We start from the raw sequence: 20910 nt of genomic DNA, 5'->3' as shown, positions 1-20910 counted from the left end.
ACTTGTACTTGTTGTGAAGTGACCTGAGTGCGTGTGATATGTGGTGGATTCTGGCACCTGATAGAACGCTGACTGTAACCTTCTCCTTATTCATTCTTAATTCTATAGTGTAAATTCATGTTATACCTTTCTTTATCGTAACTCTGGACCGGTATGAAAATGATCTATATGGATCAGTGTCCTACCTTGTATAATAAACCTAAATAAACAATAATTAAAAAAAAAAAGTGGCACATTTGAGGTGTGGGGATTGAAGCGCTGTACAGTGCACAAAAAAAGACAGAAATGCAGTGAAAACTGGTGGGCGAGAAAAGAAAATCCCTTGCTGAAACAAAAGTAGTTTCAGTACACAGTCATCTGTTACCTATTAATATACCTTTGCAAAGACAAGGGGGTGCTCTACACTTGAAAAGTGAGAAAGCAGAAATGTTTGAACACCAGTCAGAAGTGAATTAACAACTTCAGAATACTACTGCATTAATAATAATATTAATAATAATAATAATAATAATGATAGTAAAAAATACTTTTTTTGCACTTGGCTGAAGGGATATATTTAGGAGTTGGGATTGCTGTGGCTGAAGTAAAGCTATTAAGGTTGGCTTGACAGAGGTTGGAATGTAGTTGGTCAGTGTGACAAGAGTACAATGGTGGGCCTGAGTGAGAAGCCAGACATCTTAAACTTAGTGTTAAAAGTGGTAAAGGAAACCCAGCTACTAAGTCTGAAGTAATGAAAATAAAAACAGAGGAGCCCGAGAGCTGTATTGCCAAGACAGCTTTCTTTGACTCTAATGTTAATATGTGGCTGGCCAAGTTTGCGAGTACACCAGGATATTTGTGAAATATACACAAGAGTTATAAGACATGCTGAGTAAAGTAGAAGACATGGAGAACTGCATGAGTCATAACAGCTTATGACTATAAATCATTTTTTGGTGGAGCATTTCCCTGCTGCCTTCAAGGTCAACTTTACTTATAAGTTCATCTTCGAGAAGGCACATAGAGTATTAAAGATGATGGAATCCGGGAGCTCCACCATGACAGATTACTTTTTGATGTTTTAACTTTACAATCCAAGAGTTATTGTTGAGTGTCAAGAAGGGAAACATTTTTTATGCAGGAAAGGTCATCAATTTTAAACTCTTTCAGGATGTTTTAGTAATCACACAAAGAGGACACTCACATTTCAGGAAGTGCAGTCTCTTTTCCATATTAATCAAGTTGCAACCTTCTTTAAATTCCTGGCCGTATTGTGTCTGAAATGGACTAATAAATGGTACTTTTTTCTGAATGCAGGCAGTGCATTGTGTTTTCTGTACTGGAACTTATTCTCTGCCACAGTTATAAATCAGGCAAGGTAAGACGTTCACAGCTCAACAGAAGCCGTGGCAGCAGACTGCAAAGGTCCAAAGAGTGGCGTACAGCAACAGTGGTCCCACTCCACAAAGGCGGTGCTTCTACGGACCCTGGAAATTACCGCCCCATAAACTTGACGAGCCTGGTCTGCAAAGCTATGGAAAGGATCATTATGGAACTCATAAACAAAGACAGTGGGGACCTACAGACATTGGATCCTACCAAATTCGGCTTTGTCAAGGGCAGATCTTGCCTTTTGAACTTGGTCGACTTTTTTGAAACAGTCACTAAGGCCATTGATGAGGGTAAGGCAGTTCACACAGCCTACCTTGACCTTGCAAAAGCCTTCAACACAATACCCCACTCGGGCATCATAGACAAACTCACCAGCTTAAATATAAACCCATATGTCACAAGATGGGTTGCAAACTGGCTCAAGGACAGAACCCACAAGGTCAGAATTGCTGGAGCCATGTCAGACTCTAAGCCAGTCACAAGCGGTGTCCCAAAGGGCTCAGTCCTGGGACCCCTCTTGTTCAGCATTTATTTTTCCGAGGTGCAAGCAAACATAGGGGGATTGTGGCTAACAAAGTTCGCAGATGACTGCAAACTGGGTGCCATAATTGATACTCCAGCGGACACAAGCATCCTTCAGAGAGGCCTCATAGAAACAGACAACTGGTGCCAGAGGCATGGCCTTAAACTGAACGCCAAAAAATGTATAGTCATACCCTTTGGGAAAAACAAGGTACCCACAAATTACCACATAGGTGGTAATCCATTAAGTACGGAAGAGGTAATCAGGGACCTAGGGACCCAAGTTGACAGTAACCTCTCATTTGACACTCACATTGCCAAGGTGGTTAGGAAGACCTTCTATATTGCCCACCTTATCATGAAGGGATTCACATCTAGATCAAGAGAGGTCATTGTGCCCCTGTACTCTTCTCTTATCAGGCCCATGATTGAGTACAATGCCCCATTTAGGATGTATCTTACCCGACACCTGCAGCAGTTGGAAAGACCCCAAAAGTTCCTCACCAAGAGGATAAAGGGTCTCAAATATATGTCATATGCTGCCCGGCTGAAGAAACTCCAGCTCTATTCAGTCGCATACCACCTACTCAGAGGTGATCTATGCCTGACGTACAAGGCCATGTCCAATCTGGAATTAATGGACATGCTCCACCTCAGAAAATTCAAATCCATCAGAGCCACGAGAGCAAGAGATTTGAACCTCAACACAGAAATAACTAGGACGTGCTGGAGGGACAGATTCATAACCCAGAGGCTCCCTACACTCTGGAACAGAATCCCAGTCCATGTTAGGCAGAGCCCCTCACTGACTGTCTTCAAGAGCAATCTTGACGAGTGGATGGGAGATCGTAGGTTTACACTGGGGGTCATCTCTGTGTCACTACTAGACAGAGGCACAGTAAACTAAACCCTAAATGGGCGTAGTATTCTCATCCCAAGGGGTGGCGAAAGCCACACACACTCTGGCTAGGCTTATAAATGCCCTAGGGCAGATAGCCTAGTATGAACCTATGAAGCTATGAACCTATAATAAATAGGCTAGGGAAATTTACCATGGTTTCCATCTTGTAGGCCTCTGATCACTGCAGCAGTACCACAATGGCAAAGAAATTACAACTATTGAGTGTAAAGGAAAAACTAAGAGTCAGGAGAGTTCCGACAAAGCAGCTCTTCCCCATGGGCCTATCTCTTGCAAATAGCTATGCGGTACTGGAGTTAGATAATCCAGGGGAGATAAGTGCAAAAGACAGCCTGCTGTGAAAGGAACAGAAACCCCTACCAGAGGAGCTAGGAAGCTAGACTAATAGACACTGGGGCAAAAAAAGGGAACTCGATGTTATATAGAGAAACATGCTATGCAAGACAAAGGTGGTGGTGTCAAAACTAATTCTTGCAAAACTAAAACATGAACACGGGAGATGACTTGTATTTAACATAATTCCTGACACATATGCGATACATTTGCGCTTTAGGAGCTGATTTTGCTGATCCTTGGAATTAGCATTTTGACTCATTTGTTTACTATCATTCCCTTGTAGTTAGTAATCTATTGGGTAATAACAATGATCATCTTGCATTGTTTTCTGTGTTATGTTTTCAATTTATGTTTATGTTTCTTTGAATTTTTGGCAGGTAAATAGTCCCACTAAGAGACATGCTGTCGATCTCTTCAGCACATTAAAGACGATGTAGTTTATGTTAAAGAATTTACGCTGTATGTAAGCATTACAATGTTTGTTTGTGTCTTTTGGCTTTTCCCGGTTAGGGGTCGGCACAGCGGAACTCCGGTCCGCTAATGATTGGTAGTGGATTTTTACTTACCGGGTTACCAGCCCTGACGCACAACCTTCAACAAAAGCACACCCCAATCACGTATGCCTCCACACAGAAGACACTCTAGCTGAGAATCGAACAGGACAACATCTTGCTATGAGGCAACAATGCTATCGCAGCACCACCACCGCAGTCATTACAATATTGTTAGGAAAATGTGGAAAGGCACATGCGACTTGCGTCTAAACGAGTAAGCTAAATCAGGGGGAGCTAGTTATAGAAAATATTTATAGATATAACAAAGACAGACCAGAGTTTTTAACAGAATCACTAAGTGCAGTAGAAGCTACGGGGTCACCCAATGTCCAAGCATTAGATGCAGGTTATTTCAACAAGGTATCTGACTCTTTTAGGGCCAGAACAGTACCAGGGCTGACAGATACAAAAGTTTTAAATTTAGGTATGGAGTACACTGGGTTAATTGATATGTGGTGACTTCAACATCTCCATAATAATAACAATACCCATATGCCGACTGGACACAGAGTCCCTTTTTCAAGAGTGACTGAGGAGTAATGTCTGGTTAAGTGAGTTCAAGGTTATGCAGTAGACAAATGAGGGCTGAGGGAATCAAACCCTGTACCACAAGAACTATAGCTCACACCCTCAAGTTTCTGCACTGAATGCTAGGCAAGTCACTCCTACAGGGACCTCTGTTGGTAGACTAAACTTCTGGCTTGTCTCCACTATAGCATCTAGGATGGTTACGGTACCTGTCCCACTGACAAACCACACTGCCATGATAAGAGAATATCAGGAACAGCGGGGTAATGGGAACAGGTGAATGTGGAGGTTGAGCTCCCTGGTAATTACTAAGTCCGATTTACTACAGTACATAAAGTTTGAGCTAGAGGGATATTTAACAACAAGTCTACTTGGGGAACTTCCCCATAACTCCACAGTGGGAATCCTTCAAACTAGAACTATCCAGGCTTTGTAGCTACATTAACACTCAGCTATATGAGGAATTTTATAGTGAAATGCTGTCCCTTAAGACGGAAAAATGATTTGCTCTTTAACAGATACAAAGCAAACCAAATTTAAGAATGTCTCGACAGTGAATGAGTATAGGAGCCGGCACAAGGTCCAAAGTGTGGCATTAAGCTGCAGAGTGCAAATGTACATGGAAGGGCAGCCTTGAGGTCATGGGCAAAGGGAAATAAGCTACTAGCATATAAGTCTAGAGACAGAATAGTAAAAGCTTTGATACCAGTGGTAAGCTGAGCAGTGGCATTTTAAAAGACACCCGGGGGAATAATAACACCTTTTTGGAGTTTTGTCAGAACTTGTATAAGGACATGGTGGTTAAGAATGACAGGGGGGTGTCCAGTGTTAGAACATTTCTACAGGCTTGCAATTACTGGCAAATCTTGCTGGTAGCTATAGACACTCTACCCAAGCCAGTATCAGAAAACAAACACTCTGGGCCATTTTTAAGCCCCCACAGGGAAAGCCCTGGACCCTGGTGGTTTGAGCTACAAAATATTCAAAGCTTTAGTGTAGAGTCTAGCCAAATCACTACGCAATTAGTCCAAACACTTTCAGAAAAGAAAGGGAAGAGAAAAGAGTTAAACACTCATCAATAGCCTCAGAGATATCCTTCTTCCCTATGCCTATCTCCTTAATAAATGTAGATCTACAAATATATACCCATATCTTACTGAAAAATGTCCTTACATTGCAGTCAGGCTCTGTCTGAGAGCAATCAAACATGAATCATATTAGGACTTTATACCTTTACGTTAAAGGATTAGCACAAGTCCTGTAACTGAAAGCTTTTAACTCCCTCATTTGGGAATATATTTGGGAAGTTATATTCACTATCGGCTTCCCCTTGGTCTATTAATAAGTGAGTTCAGAGCCTGTATGAAAACCCACTCTCAAAAGTTCTAATAAGTGGCAGACTGTCAGAAGAATTTCAGGTGGGTAAAGGAACCATCAAGGCTGCCTACTGTCTCCAGCCCAATAAACAGTCCCTAAACAGGACGCTGAACTCACACACTGGACCAGAAGATTGATATATGCATGGTGTAGAAGCAAAGGCCTTGATGTCTGCATGAGACTATTTAATTCTTACAAAAATCCAGGCACTGATACACCAGCTGTGTATGGGTCAACAAGATGAGGTGCGTGCCAATAGTGGTTGTCCATATCCCGCCTAGTTATCTAGGCTGGGACATTCCACCTTGGCAGAAGTAAACAACAGCCTTTACCTGCAACATACTGTTTGGAAAGAACTTGGAAGGTCCACTGGTTTGCTCATGACAGATGCAGCTTTCTTTGGAGCAACAACACAGGATATCAGCTGGCATATTCACATATTCCCTAGTCATCATAGTAGATCAACAAACATGCATGCTACATGCAGAGCTCTTAAAGCCCTGTAAAAGATCTGTCTGCTTATGGACGTATAGGGACTAGCCATTCCTCTTTGGAGATCTCCCCACTTGGGTATAAGAGGGAAATGCCAGCGCAACCTCCACTAAGACTCTAAAGAATTAAAATGGCTGGCAGAGGTAGGGAAGGCAACTGACAGCAAAAGAGTGTTTACAGACTTTAAGATACTAAGGCAAGCATGAAGCCTTCCCAACTGACAGCACTGAAAATAGATGAGTATTAGGCATATTGTCCTAATGTCAGGATACAAATAATGTATTGCAAAACCCTACTACCCCTTGGGGGCCAATGCATCTTTGAAGATGAAAGATATAGAAGTGCCTACTCCTCCTAAGGAAGTGATCTCACGCAGGTTACTTTTAACCCTTTGGCTAATTAAAACAAAGAGTGGATTCAGATGGTCATTAGAGAGTTGTTTAAGAGTAAAACTGCTGGACATGACAGGACACCCTGGAGGATGTGCTTTCACTTGCAACAACACCCTTAAACTATGGAAAGCAGATCTTATTTTTGTTTAGTGGATACTGGATCCCACCTTGAAACTTGAAATACAAAATTCTGTCATCATACACTAGCCCTAGATGTGGAACATTAGAAGACATGTTGGTTCACAAGTTTTGGGAATGTCTCTCATTCTTAGCTTTATGGGAGGAGATAGCAACAACCCTCCTAGAGTGATGCCAAGTAGCTATACTCTAACACTTCTTTTACCCTGTGTCTAGTGTGTTAGGAAAATGTGGCAAAGCTCTTCAGCAATGGCTTCTTCACAATGAAAAAATGGCCTGCAGATATACTGCATCCCATTGGAAATAACCCAAATTTCTGAAGTGGGCAGAGTTTAGGGTTTGATTGGGTAGGTTCACTCCAGAACTGGCTGGACAAAATAACTGAAGAAAATCTTCTAGGAGAAGGCAGCAGGATGAAGAGAAATGTGTCCCCTGCAGTTATAGTGGGTGATGCTGATGCAAGCCCTAATGACGTCACTTCCCTGAGCTTGACAGTCATATTACTCACATACCAGACATGCCTGCTACATCTTTGACTGAGCTGGTGTGAATATTTCTTATTGTTGGACTGAACCTAGCGTATGCAAAATATAGATTCAATATGTTTATTGTTGCAATTTATTTTTCAATATCATTATCTGTTTATGTTTGTAGATTGTATTGTACATTAAGGAGGACACAATTTGCAGTGGTCTGCTTGTTGACTTGGTTTGACTGTGTTCGAGTGGATAATGCTAAAACATTACAGGTAATGTGGACATGTCTCCAGAGACAAACTGGAAAATCTGATGATAAGCTCAGGTAACAGATCACAAAGGTATATCTATTTAGAGAACACTCTGAAGCTGTGAAAGATGTAAATATATAACAGGTTTAAGCCAGCTGTGGGACTACCTCTGGCTTGAGTCAGATGCGCAGTAGTGTCACATAAATAATCATTTTGGTTGTTTCACTGTAGGAAACACTGTGTATTTGATACATCGTTAAACTGTAAAAAAAAAAAAAAAAAAAGGTTATTTATTGGATAAGGGTTCAAGGGTTACCCACAAAGATGCACAGTTAAAGTGATGGGGAATTCAGCAATGAACAGACTAGCTAAAGGTCATAAGAATTTCAACAAAGAAATTAGAACAGATAATCTTAAAACACACAGCCATTAGCTCAAGGAACGTTAGGTAAAGGTACAACACAAGAATGTATACTGAATCATCAGTGTAACTTTGCATCTAGATACAATATACTGAACACAACTCATCTAAATTCTTCTATCAAACCTCACACAAAAATGCACCAACAACTACTTTCACATCCCTCTAAATACCTAATATACCAACACAAAGATTGCTCATCAGTGGAAAACACATCAAATTCACAAAAAGCCATTGTAGTGCAATCTATGAAACATTAGCAACTTTCTCAATCACAAAACTATGGTTTTGCAGGGGAACAACCTTCTACACCCCCACACCCCTATATTAAATAAAGGGAAGATAACTTCAGACCTTTTTAATGACCACTGTGCCTCTATCTCAATGCAAAAAGACATAAAAATACATTTTCCAGTGACATCAGTCCAGAGAAAATGCAGCAGTTTATTGAACTGCATGACGCCAAACAAAACACTGCATGTGATTAGGAAATTACTCTACAGTGGGAAAAGATGGCAAAAAATCCATGATGCTTCACATGGCTGGGGAGCCTGTTCCACAGACGGGGTAGTCTCTGGGATACATACCTATCTCTCCAGTAGGTCCTACATATAACCAAATGCAAGGTTTAGGTCTTTAGAATGGGTAATTCTGGTTAAAGTTCAAGTTTTTCTACACTCCATTCTTACCAATCGAAGTTGCAGTTTCATAATTCTCTTTCATCACATCTCTATACAGTTCTTTCTCAGCATCAGTAAGAATATTCCATTCCTCTTCAGAAAAAAAGACAGCAATATCCTCAAATTCTACAGGTCCCTGAAAAAAACACAATACAGACTTAATTTGTAATAAACTATAATCTGCTTCATAATTATAAATAGAACTTACTACTTCAATGACAATGAATCATTTAAAAAACATTCATAAGAAAAGTGAGGTTCCTTGCTTAAGAGAGAAATAATATAAACATAATAAATTAACATCACTACAGTTCAACAGTTACATACATTATATGCAGTAATACTGACATATGTTTCTTAAAATATGATACACAATTTTTTGAGATATTTGAGAATTTGTACGTGGATTTATTAATTATGTGCAATCTGTAGCCATTATGGTAATTTCATTATAATTGTTGTGCATTTATAGATACACAAACACAAACATGTATACCTATATAACAGTTGTTTTGAGTGAATCCTATTTTGCTGAATCACAACTGAATGAATACAACTGATTGAAACTTATTTGACTGAATCATGACTAACTGAAAATTGGGAAGTAAAGAAACTGATTAACTGTGTACATATTTTTTTCTTTTCTCAGCAGTTTTGCGACCATGAATTTAGTATACTTAAGTAAAGTCGACTGCCACTGGGGGATGCACAAGCCAGTGTATTTCTTTATGTTAGTCCCAAGCCTGGATAAATGGGGAGGGTTACATCAGGAAGGGCATCTGGTGTAGAATTTTTGCGACATCAATATGTGAACAACAGTACAGATTTCCATACCAGATCTATCGAGGCCCGGGTTAACAATGACCTCCTCCAGTACTGTTAGCCAACAGGAGGCTGGTGGAAATTGGGCTACTGTTGGCCGAAGGAGAAATAAAAGAAGAGGAGGAAGGCATGCCTTGAGGCAGAAGGACAGGATGAAAGTTAGGGGTGTGGAAGTGAGAGTAGGAACTTTGAATGTTGGCAGTATGACTGGTAAAGGGAGAGAACTAGCTGATATGATGGAGAGAAGGAAGGTTAATATATTGTGCATACAAGAGATCAGGTGGACGGGGAGTAAGGCCAGGTGTATCAGAGGCTGGTTCAAATTGTTCTACCATGATGTGGGTAGGAGGAGAAATGGAGTAGGGTTTATCCTGAAGGAACAGTATGTCAAGAATATTTTGGAGGTGAAAAGAGTGTCGGACAGAGTGATGTTTATGAAGCTGGAACTTGATGTTGTGATGATGAATGCTGTTAGTGGATATGCTCCGCAAGCTGGGTATCTGATGAATGCGAAAGAAAAATTTTGAAGCGAGTTGGATGAAGTGGTGGAGAGTGTACCCAAGAGTAAGAGAGTGGTGATTGGACCAGATTTCAATGGGCATGTTGGTGAAGAGAACAGAGGGGAAGAGAAGGTATGTGTTAAGGAGAGGAATGCAGAAGGTCAGATGGCAGTAGATTTTGTGAAAAGGATGCTCATGGCTGTGGTGAATATGTATTTTAAGAAGAGGGAGGAGCACAGGATGACATACAAGAGAGAAGGAAGATGCACACAGGTGGATTATATCCTATGCAGGAGGGCCAGTTTGAAGGAGGTTGGAGACTGCAAAGTGGTGACAGGGGAAAACGTAGTTAGGCAGCATAGGATGGTGGTCTGCAGGATGACAGTCGCGATCAAGAAGAAAAGGAGAAGAGTGAGGGCAGTGCGAACGACCAAATGGTGGAAGTTGTAAAAGGATAACTGTAAGATGGAGTTCAGGTAAGAGGTAAGACAGGCAATGGGTGGCAGTGAAGAGTTACCAGAGAGCAGCCACAACAGAGGTGGCAAGGGAGATGGCTAGAAAGGTGCTTGGTTTGACATTTGGACAGAGGAAGGAGGACAATGAGACCTGGTGGTAGAATGGGGCAGTGTAGGGGAGTATACAGAAGAAAAGGCTGGTGAAGGAGAAGAAGTGGGATTGCCAGAGAGATGAAGAAAGTGGAGTAGGTGTATGGTGAAGAGACAGAGGTGACAAAGGCTAAGGATAAGGTGTAGAGCGACTTGTATGAAAGTCAAACACTAAGGAGGAAGAAAAAGACCTATATCAATTGGCTACACAGAGAGACCAAGCTGGGAATGATATGCAGCAGGTTAGGCTGTAAAGGATAACAAGGGAAACATACTCACAGGCAAAGAGAGTGTTTTGAGAAGATGGAAAGAGTATTTTGAGATGCTGATGAATGAAGAGAATGAGAGAGAAAGAGACAGTTGGATGATGTGGGGATAGTGAATCAGGAAGTGCAATGGATTAACAAGGAGGAAGTAAGGGCAGCTATGAAGAGGATGAAGAATGAAATGGCTGTTGGTCCAAATGATACACCTGTGGAAGCATGTAGGTGTTTAGGAGAGATGGCTATGTGTTTTTTAACCAGATTAACGAAATCTTGGAAAATGTGAGGATGCCTGAGGAGTGGAGAAGAAGTGTATTAGTACCAATTTTTAAGAATAAGGGTGATGTGCAGAGCTATAGTAACTACAGAGGGATAAAATTGATCAGCTATACCATGAAGTTAAGGGAAAGAGTAGTGGAAGCTAGGTTAAGATGGGAGGTGATGATTAGTGAGAAGCAGTACAGTTTCATGCCAGAAAAGAGCACTACAGATGTGACATTTGCTCTGAGGGTGTTGATGGATAAGTATAGAGAATGTCAGAAAGAGTTGCATTGTGTCTTGTTGGACTTACAGAAAGCATATGGCAGGATGCCTGGAGAAGATTGTGGTATAGTATAAGGAAGTTGGGAGTGGCAGAGAAGTATGTAAGAGTGGTGCAGGATATGAACGAGGGCAGTGTGACAGTGTTGAGAACTGTAGTAGGATTGACGAATGTGTTCAAGATGGAGGTGGGATTATATCAAGGATCAGCTCTGAGCCCTTTCTTATTTGAAATGGTGATGGACAGGTTGACAGATGACATCAGACAGGAGTCCCCACGGACTATGATGTTTGTGGATGGCATTGTGATTGGTAGTGAGAGTAGGGAACAGGTTGAGGAAACCCTGGAGAGGTGGACATATGCTCTAGAGAGGTGAAGGTCAGCAGGACTAAGACGGAATATATGTTTGTGAATGACAGGGAAGACAGAGGAATGGTGAGGATTCAGGCAGTAGAGTTGGCAAAGGTGGACGAATTTACATACTTGGGATCAACAGTTCAGAGTAACGATGTGTTAGAGAAAAATGTATCTCTCATAATTATTCTTCACAAAATGCATATTAACTTACAATTTCTTCACAAACATGTTTGCTGAATTACGTAATATTTGTTCGTGTTAAAAATATGTAGTATATATGCATAGTTATGCAAACCACAAATACTTATTGTAGTTCTGAGTGTTTCACAACTGCATTCTAATATCAAGCTGCATGTGTATTAACAGATGACTGAATGTAAAAAGAAAGTAGTGCTGAAGGGGTTAAGAATGTTATAAAGACTGGTTTCTGAAAGCAACAAAAGAACACACTGTATGTAAGCTCTGACCTTCCCAGGCTGGGATGGATAGTTACAAGGAATGTTGGGGAGTTAGAATGTACTGGTACTAAAATGTACAAGGTCAGGAAACAAGACTGCTTAACGAGCCAGGTGGCCTGTACTTTTCTAAAACATTATTGGTACTAAAAAACATGATTTTTCACGTGCAGCATTATGCAAGAAGCACAAGTTCTGCAGAAATCCTATTTGACCATGTCAGTATTCTGCATGCATGTTACTGATAAGAAATTAAATAAAGAGTGTGTATTTTTGCTGCTTGGAGAGACTGATTTTAAATTGTGTGGATAGTCTCCCAGCACTGGCGTATGTGGATTTAAAAAAAAAGAAAATGTTTTGCACATCCCGAAGAGTTATTCTTGACTCAAGACTAAAGGTAATTAATGTTATTTATGTGTATTTTAAACTGCACTTTAACATTTTGGTGCCGTGTTTGCAATCTGAACTTTAATGTTGCTGCGGAACACTGTGGAATGAATTATAAAGGGCCCAGCCCAGAAAGTTGTTCTGTGAATTCCACACTGTTTTGTATGGAATGGTCAGAGCTCGGACCCTTAACTATTCAGGGTGTGCAAACATACAGGCTAAAGATGGTAAAATGGCTTTGGGAAAAACAAAATTTCTTTCTTTCTTTCCTTTTTTTTTAAAAAAACAACTGCAGTTCAAAGTAATAGTAGCAATGTGTTTATTGTGTTGTTAAACGACTGACTGCTTTTAAGTATATACTGTGTACTGCTTTGTTAAATGACTGACTGCTTTTAAGTACATCATATGTCCTGTTTTGTTCACTGACTGACCTTGCTTTTAAGTACTGTTTTGTTGAATGCCTGACTTTGCATTTTAAGTACATCAGGTTCCTGTTTGTTGAACGACCAAGTTACTTGTTCGGTATGTGGTATCTGCTGCCTTGTAGAATGACAGAAATTTGCTTATTCGTTGTATGTAAAAGTAATAGTGGGCGGTTCCCACAAGTGTTAACAAAAAGTTTATTAATATATATAAAATAAACACAAGGAGGTGCCTTGTGTTGAGGGCGGTACCCTCAATGTTATAGTGGGACAAATTGTTACTGTATGTGTATATATATATATATATATATACATATATATATATATATATATATATATATATATATATATATATATATATATATATATATATATATATATATATATATATATATATATATATATATCTATATATATACATATATATATATATATATATATATATATACGTTCATAGGTTCATACTATGCTATCTGCCCTGGGGCATTTATAACCCTAGCCCAATTGTGTTTGGCTTACCCTTGATTTGAGTATACTGTACCCTTTTTAAAGTTTAGTTTACTGTGCCTCTGTCTAATATGACACAGAAGTAATCCCCGGGACAAACCTACGATCCCCCATCCACTCATCAAGATTCTTCTTGAAGAGAGTCAGTGAGGTGCTCTGCCTAACATGAATTGGAATTCTATTCCAGAGCGAAGGGAGCCTCTGGGTTATGAATCTGTCCCTCCAGCATGTTCTATTTATTTCTGTGCTGAGGTTCAAGTCCCTCGAGCACGTGGCTCTAAGGGATTTAGATTTACTGAGGTGGAGCATGTCCATTAATTCTGGGTTGGACATACTTTATATGTCAGGCATAGATCGCCTCGATGTAGGCGGTATGCAACTGAGTAGAGCTGGAGTTTTTTTAACCGAGCAGCATATGGCATCTGTTTGAGTCCCTTGATCCTCCTGGTAAGGTACTTTTGGGGTCTTTCTAATTGCTGCAGGTGTCGGGTAAGGTACATCCCAAAGGGGGCGCATTGTATTCTATGATGGGCCTGATGAGGGATGAATAAAGGGGCACTATTACCTCTCTTGATCTAGATGTGAATATATATATATATATATATATATATATATATATATATATATATATAAAAGAGAGACAATTTAACACAAGGAGGCGCCTTGTGTCGAGGGCGGTACCCTCAGGGAAGAAGGTAAGAGTTATGACTGTTTGCTTTCTACTGCTTTAATGTACGACTGATGTCTGCATTGTTGCGTGATATGACTGCAGAGACAGAGAGAGAGACAAAGAAAAAAGTTAAAATTAGAGTCACTTCAAATTTATGTGCCTACAGCATGTTGAAATGTATGTGTGTCTGTTAAGTCACGTCCAGGTGTGACTGTGTAAAAGTGCCCTCAGAGGGTCCAAAAGAGTGGTAAATTCTGGACATAATAATCCCAATTGCAGTGCTAGAGCTGTAACTTTTGAGCTCGTGATACAATGAAAGCAAGGGGGTGCTGTAAGAAAAGGCTGATCAAAACCTCTCCTTTGTCACTGCATAACAGAATTCCTACTACCCTTCCCTCTCTGAATGGTGTGTGGATTGATACAGTTATTTTTCTTTCCTCTAAACTGCCAGGATCCAGGATCTCTAACGTAAGTTTACAAAAAAAAAAAAAAAAAAAAAGGAAAGGAAAGGAAAAAAAGAGACACAAAGATAAACAAGCAAGACTGAATCCCTGAAAAGGGAATACCTGCATATGTTATGTATCATAGTTAAAATAATGGAAGTTGTAAGCATTTGCATGACTGATTTCAGCTAAAGCTACAAAATTTTTTTTCTGATGGAGTATTTCCATTAAATGAAACTTATAATAGGAATAAATTCATAACTTGAAAGGTATTAAGTAAGGGAGTAACAAATGTCAGTATTTTATTCTTGGTATACAGAAGCTCTTGAAAGGTAAAAAGAGTCAGCATTAAGGGGGTTACAAGATGCTAATAAACAACTGTTGCAACAGGTAAAAGATGTTAAGAAAAAAGGATGGCCAAAACACAGAGATGTCTCAAGAGGATGATAATCCTTCAGTAGCTACTGCACCCCACCCCCATATGTACTGGTACGGGTGGTCCATGTACAAGATACTGCTGTTTCTCAGACCTCTACATTTTTGAACACATGTTCAGTGTGGTACTCTTACATCTGAACTTTGTTAACCTGTTCAACTCTCATCTTTAGAACATGCATCTCCAGTTAAAAAGGTTTTTCTTTCTTCTTTCTATCATTCTCAACAAGCTTCTACCTTTCCAACAGGAGCACTGGTCTTTGACATTCCTATGGCTCATCACAAGCACTCACATGATAGGAAAGGACAAGAGGCTATTGCCTCTGCAGATTTTTTTTTTTGGCACCTTAAAAAAATGGGGAGGGGGGGCTAATGCTGATTTGCATACTCTGTCTAAATGCTTTCTAACAGAAAAAAAACATACATGAAGGTTTAAGGTGAAATTTAAAAAAAACATTACAAGCCTACTTTGACAGATTTAAACCAGATGCTTCGGGAAGCTGCTTCATAAAATGCACTGATGGATAAAAAGGACAGCAGTGGAAAATTACAAAGTTGTGTCAGGCATGTAGGCAAAATAAAGAGAAAGCCCCTGCAAATTATTTGAGTCATCTTAAAGCAGTATTTGATAAACATTCAAAAATACCAGACCCACATGAACAAAATAAGCCAGCTACTGCAGCTGCCTTTGTGTCGGGTTTGTAAGCCCTGTACAAAATAAAATAAACCAAGTGCTTACAGACTGGCAGGAAAAAGACTTAAAGTCTTTATTAAGTGCTGCAAATCACCATACTGACTATGGCAGGGTAATAAATCAAAAATAAATATTGGACCCTTTGCTGCCACTGGATCAAAAAGGACCCTATGCTAAAGTAGAAATAAATGCAAAGCCAAGTCTATTCTTGGTGAAACTGAAAACACTAAGTTTGTATTAAAAGTTACTTCAGACAGTTAAACACCAGTATAGGAACAAAGTAAAAGGCAGTTGGTGTAACAAATGCTACTCTTACATATTCTGTTTTAATACGTATACCCATTTCTTTAGGTCCGATTGACAGGAAAAGCATTATTTTCTTTGAGTACAACTGCGCCAGTGAATCTTCTTTGTGAGCTGGGTGGTACCGTTTGCTGTACACCAGAGGGGGTATCTAGATATTCCAGCAGAATCAGTGGGGAAAGTGTTACAATTCTTAGCAAAAGCTGGGAGGAGCTTTTTGAAGGCATACAGACAACTGAAAACTGCTGCAGTATGGGTTAAACAATAGATATATTAAAATCTGCAAAACCTGTAAAAATAAAACTGAATCTATCAAAACCCCTCCCTAAAATTCCATGGTATCCACTGAAATCAGAAGCTGGTATACCACTCATGTCTCCGCTTTGATACTTCAGTATGTTAATAGCTGTGTGATTGTTTAAAATACATTGTTAAGCTACCACCACCTCAGGGACCTTTTGTTAATGTACAGCTGCACTTTGTCCAGCTGACTAAAGTACATAATTTACAATAATGTCCTATTAGTAATCTGTATGGTTTGTAAAACCAGATTCAGTAATTTGGTGTACCTTGTACTATCAGTTTTTTAATTTTAGTCTTCACTGTCCAACCATCTGCAATCATCTGGACTAGAAGACAGGATTAACAGGACCTTTTTCTTCTTCTTTTTTCAGCTGCTCCCGTTAGGGGTCGCCACAGCGGATCATCTGTTTCCATTTCTTCCTGTCCTCTGCATTTTGCTCTGTCACACCAACCACCTCCATGTCCTCTCTCACCACATCCATAAACCTTATCTTATGCCTTCCACTTTTCCTGTTACCTGGTAGCTTCATCCTTAGCATCTTTTTCCCCAATATACTCTGCATCCCTCCTCAGCACATGTCCAAACCAACATAATCTTGCCTCTCTGGCTTTGTCTCCAAACCTTCCAACCTGGGCTGACCCTCTAATATACTTATTCCTAATCCTGTCCACCCTCGTCACACCCAGTGCAAATCTTAACATCTTTAACTCTGCCACATCCAGCTCTGACTCCTGCTTTTTTGTCAGTGCCACTGTCTCCAACCCATATAACATAGCTGGTTTCACTACCCTCTTGTAGACCTTCCCTTTCACTCTTACTGGTACTCGTCTGTCAAAGATCACTACTGACACTCTTCTCCACCCAATCCACCCTGCCTGTACTCTCTTCTTCACCTCTCTTCCACACTCACCATTACTCTGAAATATTGATCCCAAGTATTTAAACTCATCCACCTTTGCCACCTCTACTCCCTGCATCCTCACCATTCCTCTATCCTCCCTCTCATTCGCACACATATATTCTGTCTTAGCCCTGCTGACCTTCATTCCTCTTCTCTCTAGAGCACATCTCCACCTCTCCAGGGTCTCCTCCACCTGTTCCCTACTCTCAATACAGATCACAATGTCATCTGCAAACATCATATTCCACTGGGACGCCTGTCTGATCTCGTCTGTCAACCTGTCCATTACCATTGCAAATAAGAAAAGGCTCAGAGCTGAACCTTGATGTAAACCCACCTCCACCTTAAGCACATCCGTCACTCCCACAACAGACCTCATCGCTGTCATACTACCCTCGTACATATCCTGTACCACTCTTACATACTTCTCTGACACTCCCGACTTCCTCATACAATACCACAACTCCTCTCTTGGCACCCAGTCATATGCTTTCTCTAAGTCCACAAAGACACAATGCAACTCCTTCTGACCTTCTCTGTACTTCTCCATCAACACTATCAGAGCAAACATCGCATCTGTAGTGCTCTTTCCTGGCATGAAACCATACTGCTGATCACTAATCGTCACCTTCCATCTTAGCTTCCACTACTCTTTCCCATAACTTCATACTATGACTGATCAATTTAATCCCTCTACAGTTACTACAGCTCTGCACATCACCCTTATTCTTAAAAATCAGTACAAAAACACTTTTCTCCATTCCTCACACATCCTCTCACTTTCCAAGATTTCATTAAACAATCTAGTTAAAAACTCCACTGCCATTTCACCTAAAAACCTCCATGCTTCCACAGGTATGTCATCTGGACCAACAGCCTTCCCATTCTTCATCTTCTTCGTAGCTATCCTTACTTCCTCCTTGCTAATCCACTGCACTTCATGATTCACTATCCGCACATCATCCAACCTTCTCTCCCGCTCATTCTCTTCATACATCAGCCCCTCAAAATACTCCTTCCATCTGCCCAACATACGCTCCTTGCTTGTGAGTACGTTTTCCTCATTATCCTTTATCATCTTTACCTGCTGCACATCGTTATTAGCTCGGTCCCTCTATCTAACCAATCGGTAGAGGTCCTTTTCTCCCTCCTTAGTGTCCAACCTTAAATACAACTCTTCATACGCCTTATCCTTAGACTTCGCCACCTCTCTCTTTGCCACGCCCCTCATCTCCTTATACTCATCTACTTTCTTCATCTCTGACAATCCCACTTCTTCTTCGCCAACCTCTTCCTCTGTATACTCTCCTGTACTTCCTCATTCCACCACCAGGTCTCCTTGTCCTCCTTCCTCTTTCCAGATGTCACAACAAGCACCTTTCTAGCCATCTCTCTTACCAGCTCTGCTGTAGTTACCCAGCTATTCAGTAACTCTTCACTGCCACCCAGTGACTGTCTTTAACTCTTCCCTGAACATCACCTCACAATTACCCTTTTTCAATTTCCACCATTTGATCCTTGGTGCTGCCCTCACACTCCTCCTCCTCTTCTTGATCACCAATGTCATCCTACAAACCACCAATCCTATGCTGCCTAACTACACTTTCACCTGCCACCACTTTACAGTCTCCAATCTCCTTCAAACTGGCCCTTCTACATAAGATATAATCCACCTGTGTGCATCTTCCTCCACTTTTGTATGTCATCCTATGCTCCTCCCTCTTGTTAAAATATGCATTCACCACAGCCATGTCCATCCATTTCGCAAAATCCACTACCATCTGACCTTCTGCATTCCTTTTGCTTAACACCATACCTATCCGTCACTTCCTCATCCCCTCTGTTCCCTATACCAACATGCCCACTGAAATCTGCTCCAATCACCACTCTCTCACCCTTGGGTACAGTCATCACCACTTCATCCATCACACACCCAACTTGTGGAGCATATGTATTAATAACATTCATCATTACACCATCAATTTCCAGCTTCATAAACATCACTCTATCCAACACTCTTTTCACCTCCAAAACACTCTTAGCATACTGTTCTTTCTGGATAAGCCCTATGCCATTTCTCCTCCCATTCACACCATGATACAACAATTTGAACCCACCTCCGATACTGGTCTCTTGCACACACAATATACAAACCTTCCTTCTGTCCATCATATCAGCTAGCTCTCTCCCTATACCAGTCATACTGCCAACATTCAAAGTTCCGACCCTCACTATCAGTCCTAGCCTTTACCTGCCTTCGGGCATGCCTTCCCCCTCTTCTCCTCCTTTGGCCAAGAGTAGCCCAATTTCTGCCAGCACCCTGTTGGCCAACAGTACTGGTGGCGGTCATTGTTAACCCGGGCCTCGACTGATCCAGTATGTATATCTGTACTATTGTCAGCATGTATGATTTGGCAACATTTTACGCCAAATGCCCTTCCTGATGCAACCCTCCCCATTTATCTGGGCTTGGGACTGGCACAAGAAATGCATTGGCTTGTGCATCCCCAGTGGCTGACCTTTAAAAAAAAAATAATTTTTTCTTCAAAGATTTGTACTAAGCAAAACTTAAATGGTTAGAGACTTTAAAGTCTACAAAGAAAATTGAGACCCTATAAAAAATTAATGGGAAAACCCACAGCCCTTACTTTTGCTCCCCCCTGTGTCAAATGAAAAGATCCACTCTAATGGATAACAAAAAGAAAATATTAATTTCTTACAGCAGTATCTCTTCCTCCATCACCTGACCAGCCCTGTCACCAACTGCAGCAGGGTGAATGGATTTATATGAAAACCTTCCAAAGAACGAACAGTTTAAGCCAGGGATGAAAAGGCCCTTTACTTTGTAATCCTCACCACCCTGACTGCAGACCACTGTGCAAGACAATCAACCTGAATTCACTCATCCCAATGTAAGAAGACTGCCGTGTGCTCCAGAAGAATCATCATTGCTGGCGAAAGAAGATCGAAGTGTGAAGGATGAATCATCTGCCCAGTGAAACATATAAGGAGACAATTCATCTAAAATAGCACATCATGATAAATCCAATGACAACAGGTACTTTTGCTCTGTTTTTGTTGCTGTTTCCTTTAATAACCTGGTCAAGAGAAAATCAGTTTCCTGTTGCTTCTTTGACAGTACGCTGTGACAAACTGTTGTGTATGTTCACATATACCTTAACATTCTAAGGCAGGGATTCACATGATTACAATTCCTGCATCACAGGTAACATTTGAAAAATAACTTAGTGATACTGCTCTAATCTGGTATAATCTGACTAATTTTAAAGGTTGTTTCTCTTCAGCTTGCCACCACAAATCATGGACACATATGTTATGCCAGAAATGGGACTGTGCCAGTGGGAATCAGCAAATACAATGACACTAGACATGAAGGTATGTAGAACTCTTTACAGTCAAGATGCTATGACTGGAGACATGGAATATACCTAGCATCCCCCCTCAGGGGGTTGGGAGGGTGGCCTAATGGTTAAGGTGTTTGCCTTACAAACACAAGGTGCAGGGTTTGAATCTCACAAAGGATAATTAGCTAGGCTTAAAATGGCTCGCAAGGGCAGTTAGCTTAGTACTAATCTATGAACCTATGAACCTATGGGCATGACAGAGGATTGTTACTACATTTATGGTGATCATGCCTACCCCTGGTTACCCACAAACTGGTCTGGATGTTGATTTGCAGGCTATATTACTCCTGCTATTCTAGGCTATATTATTCCTGCTATTCAACATTTCGAACACCCACCAGCAGGTGGGCTGAGAAATAAGTGAGTAATCCACTGGACAGAGCAAGTATTTTCAGTTAACTCCTGGGTATGGAGTGCAA

The 20910-nt window shown here is 40.7% G+C and overlaps 1 protein-coding gene across 2 annotated transcripts in view; it reads right to left on the bottom strand.

The window, feature by feature from the left end:
- The window catches only part of LOC122794695 (zinc finger and SCAN domain-containing protein 21-like), a 174235-nt gene that overhangs the window by 78501 nt on the left and 74824 nt on the right, over positions 1–20910 (bottom strand). For both annotated transcript variants that reach the window (XM_044063327.1, XM_044063328.1), the window contains one exon: positions 8467–8593. In XM_044063327.1, the coding sequence (XP_043919262.1) occupies positions 8467–8593 (127 nt within the window). The remainder of the gene's footprint in view (positions 1–8466; positions 8594–20910) is intronic.

Source organism: Protopterus annectens, chromosome 2.part1 (assembly GCF_019279795.1).
Source record: "Protopterus annectens isolate FY-2018-M chromosome 2.part1, PAN1.0, whole genome shotgun sequence".
Lineage (NCBI taxonomy): Eukaryota > Metazoa > Chordata > Ceratodontiformes > Protopteridae > Protopterus > Protopterus annectens.
Note: the sequence above shows the minus strand (reverse complement) of the source record. Positions and strands in the feature narration are given on the sequence as shown.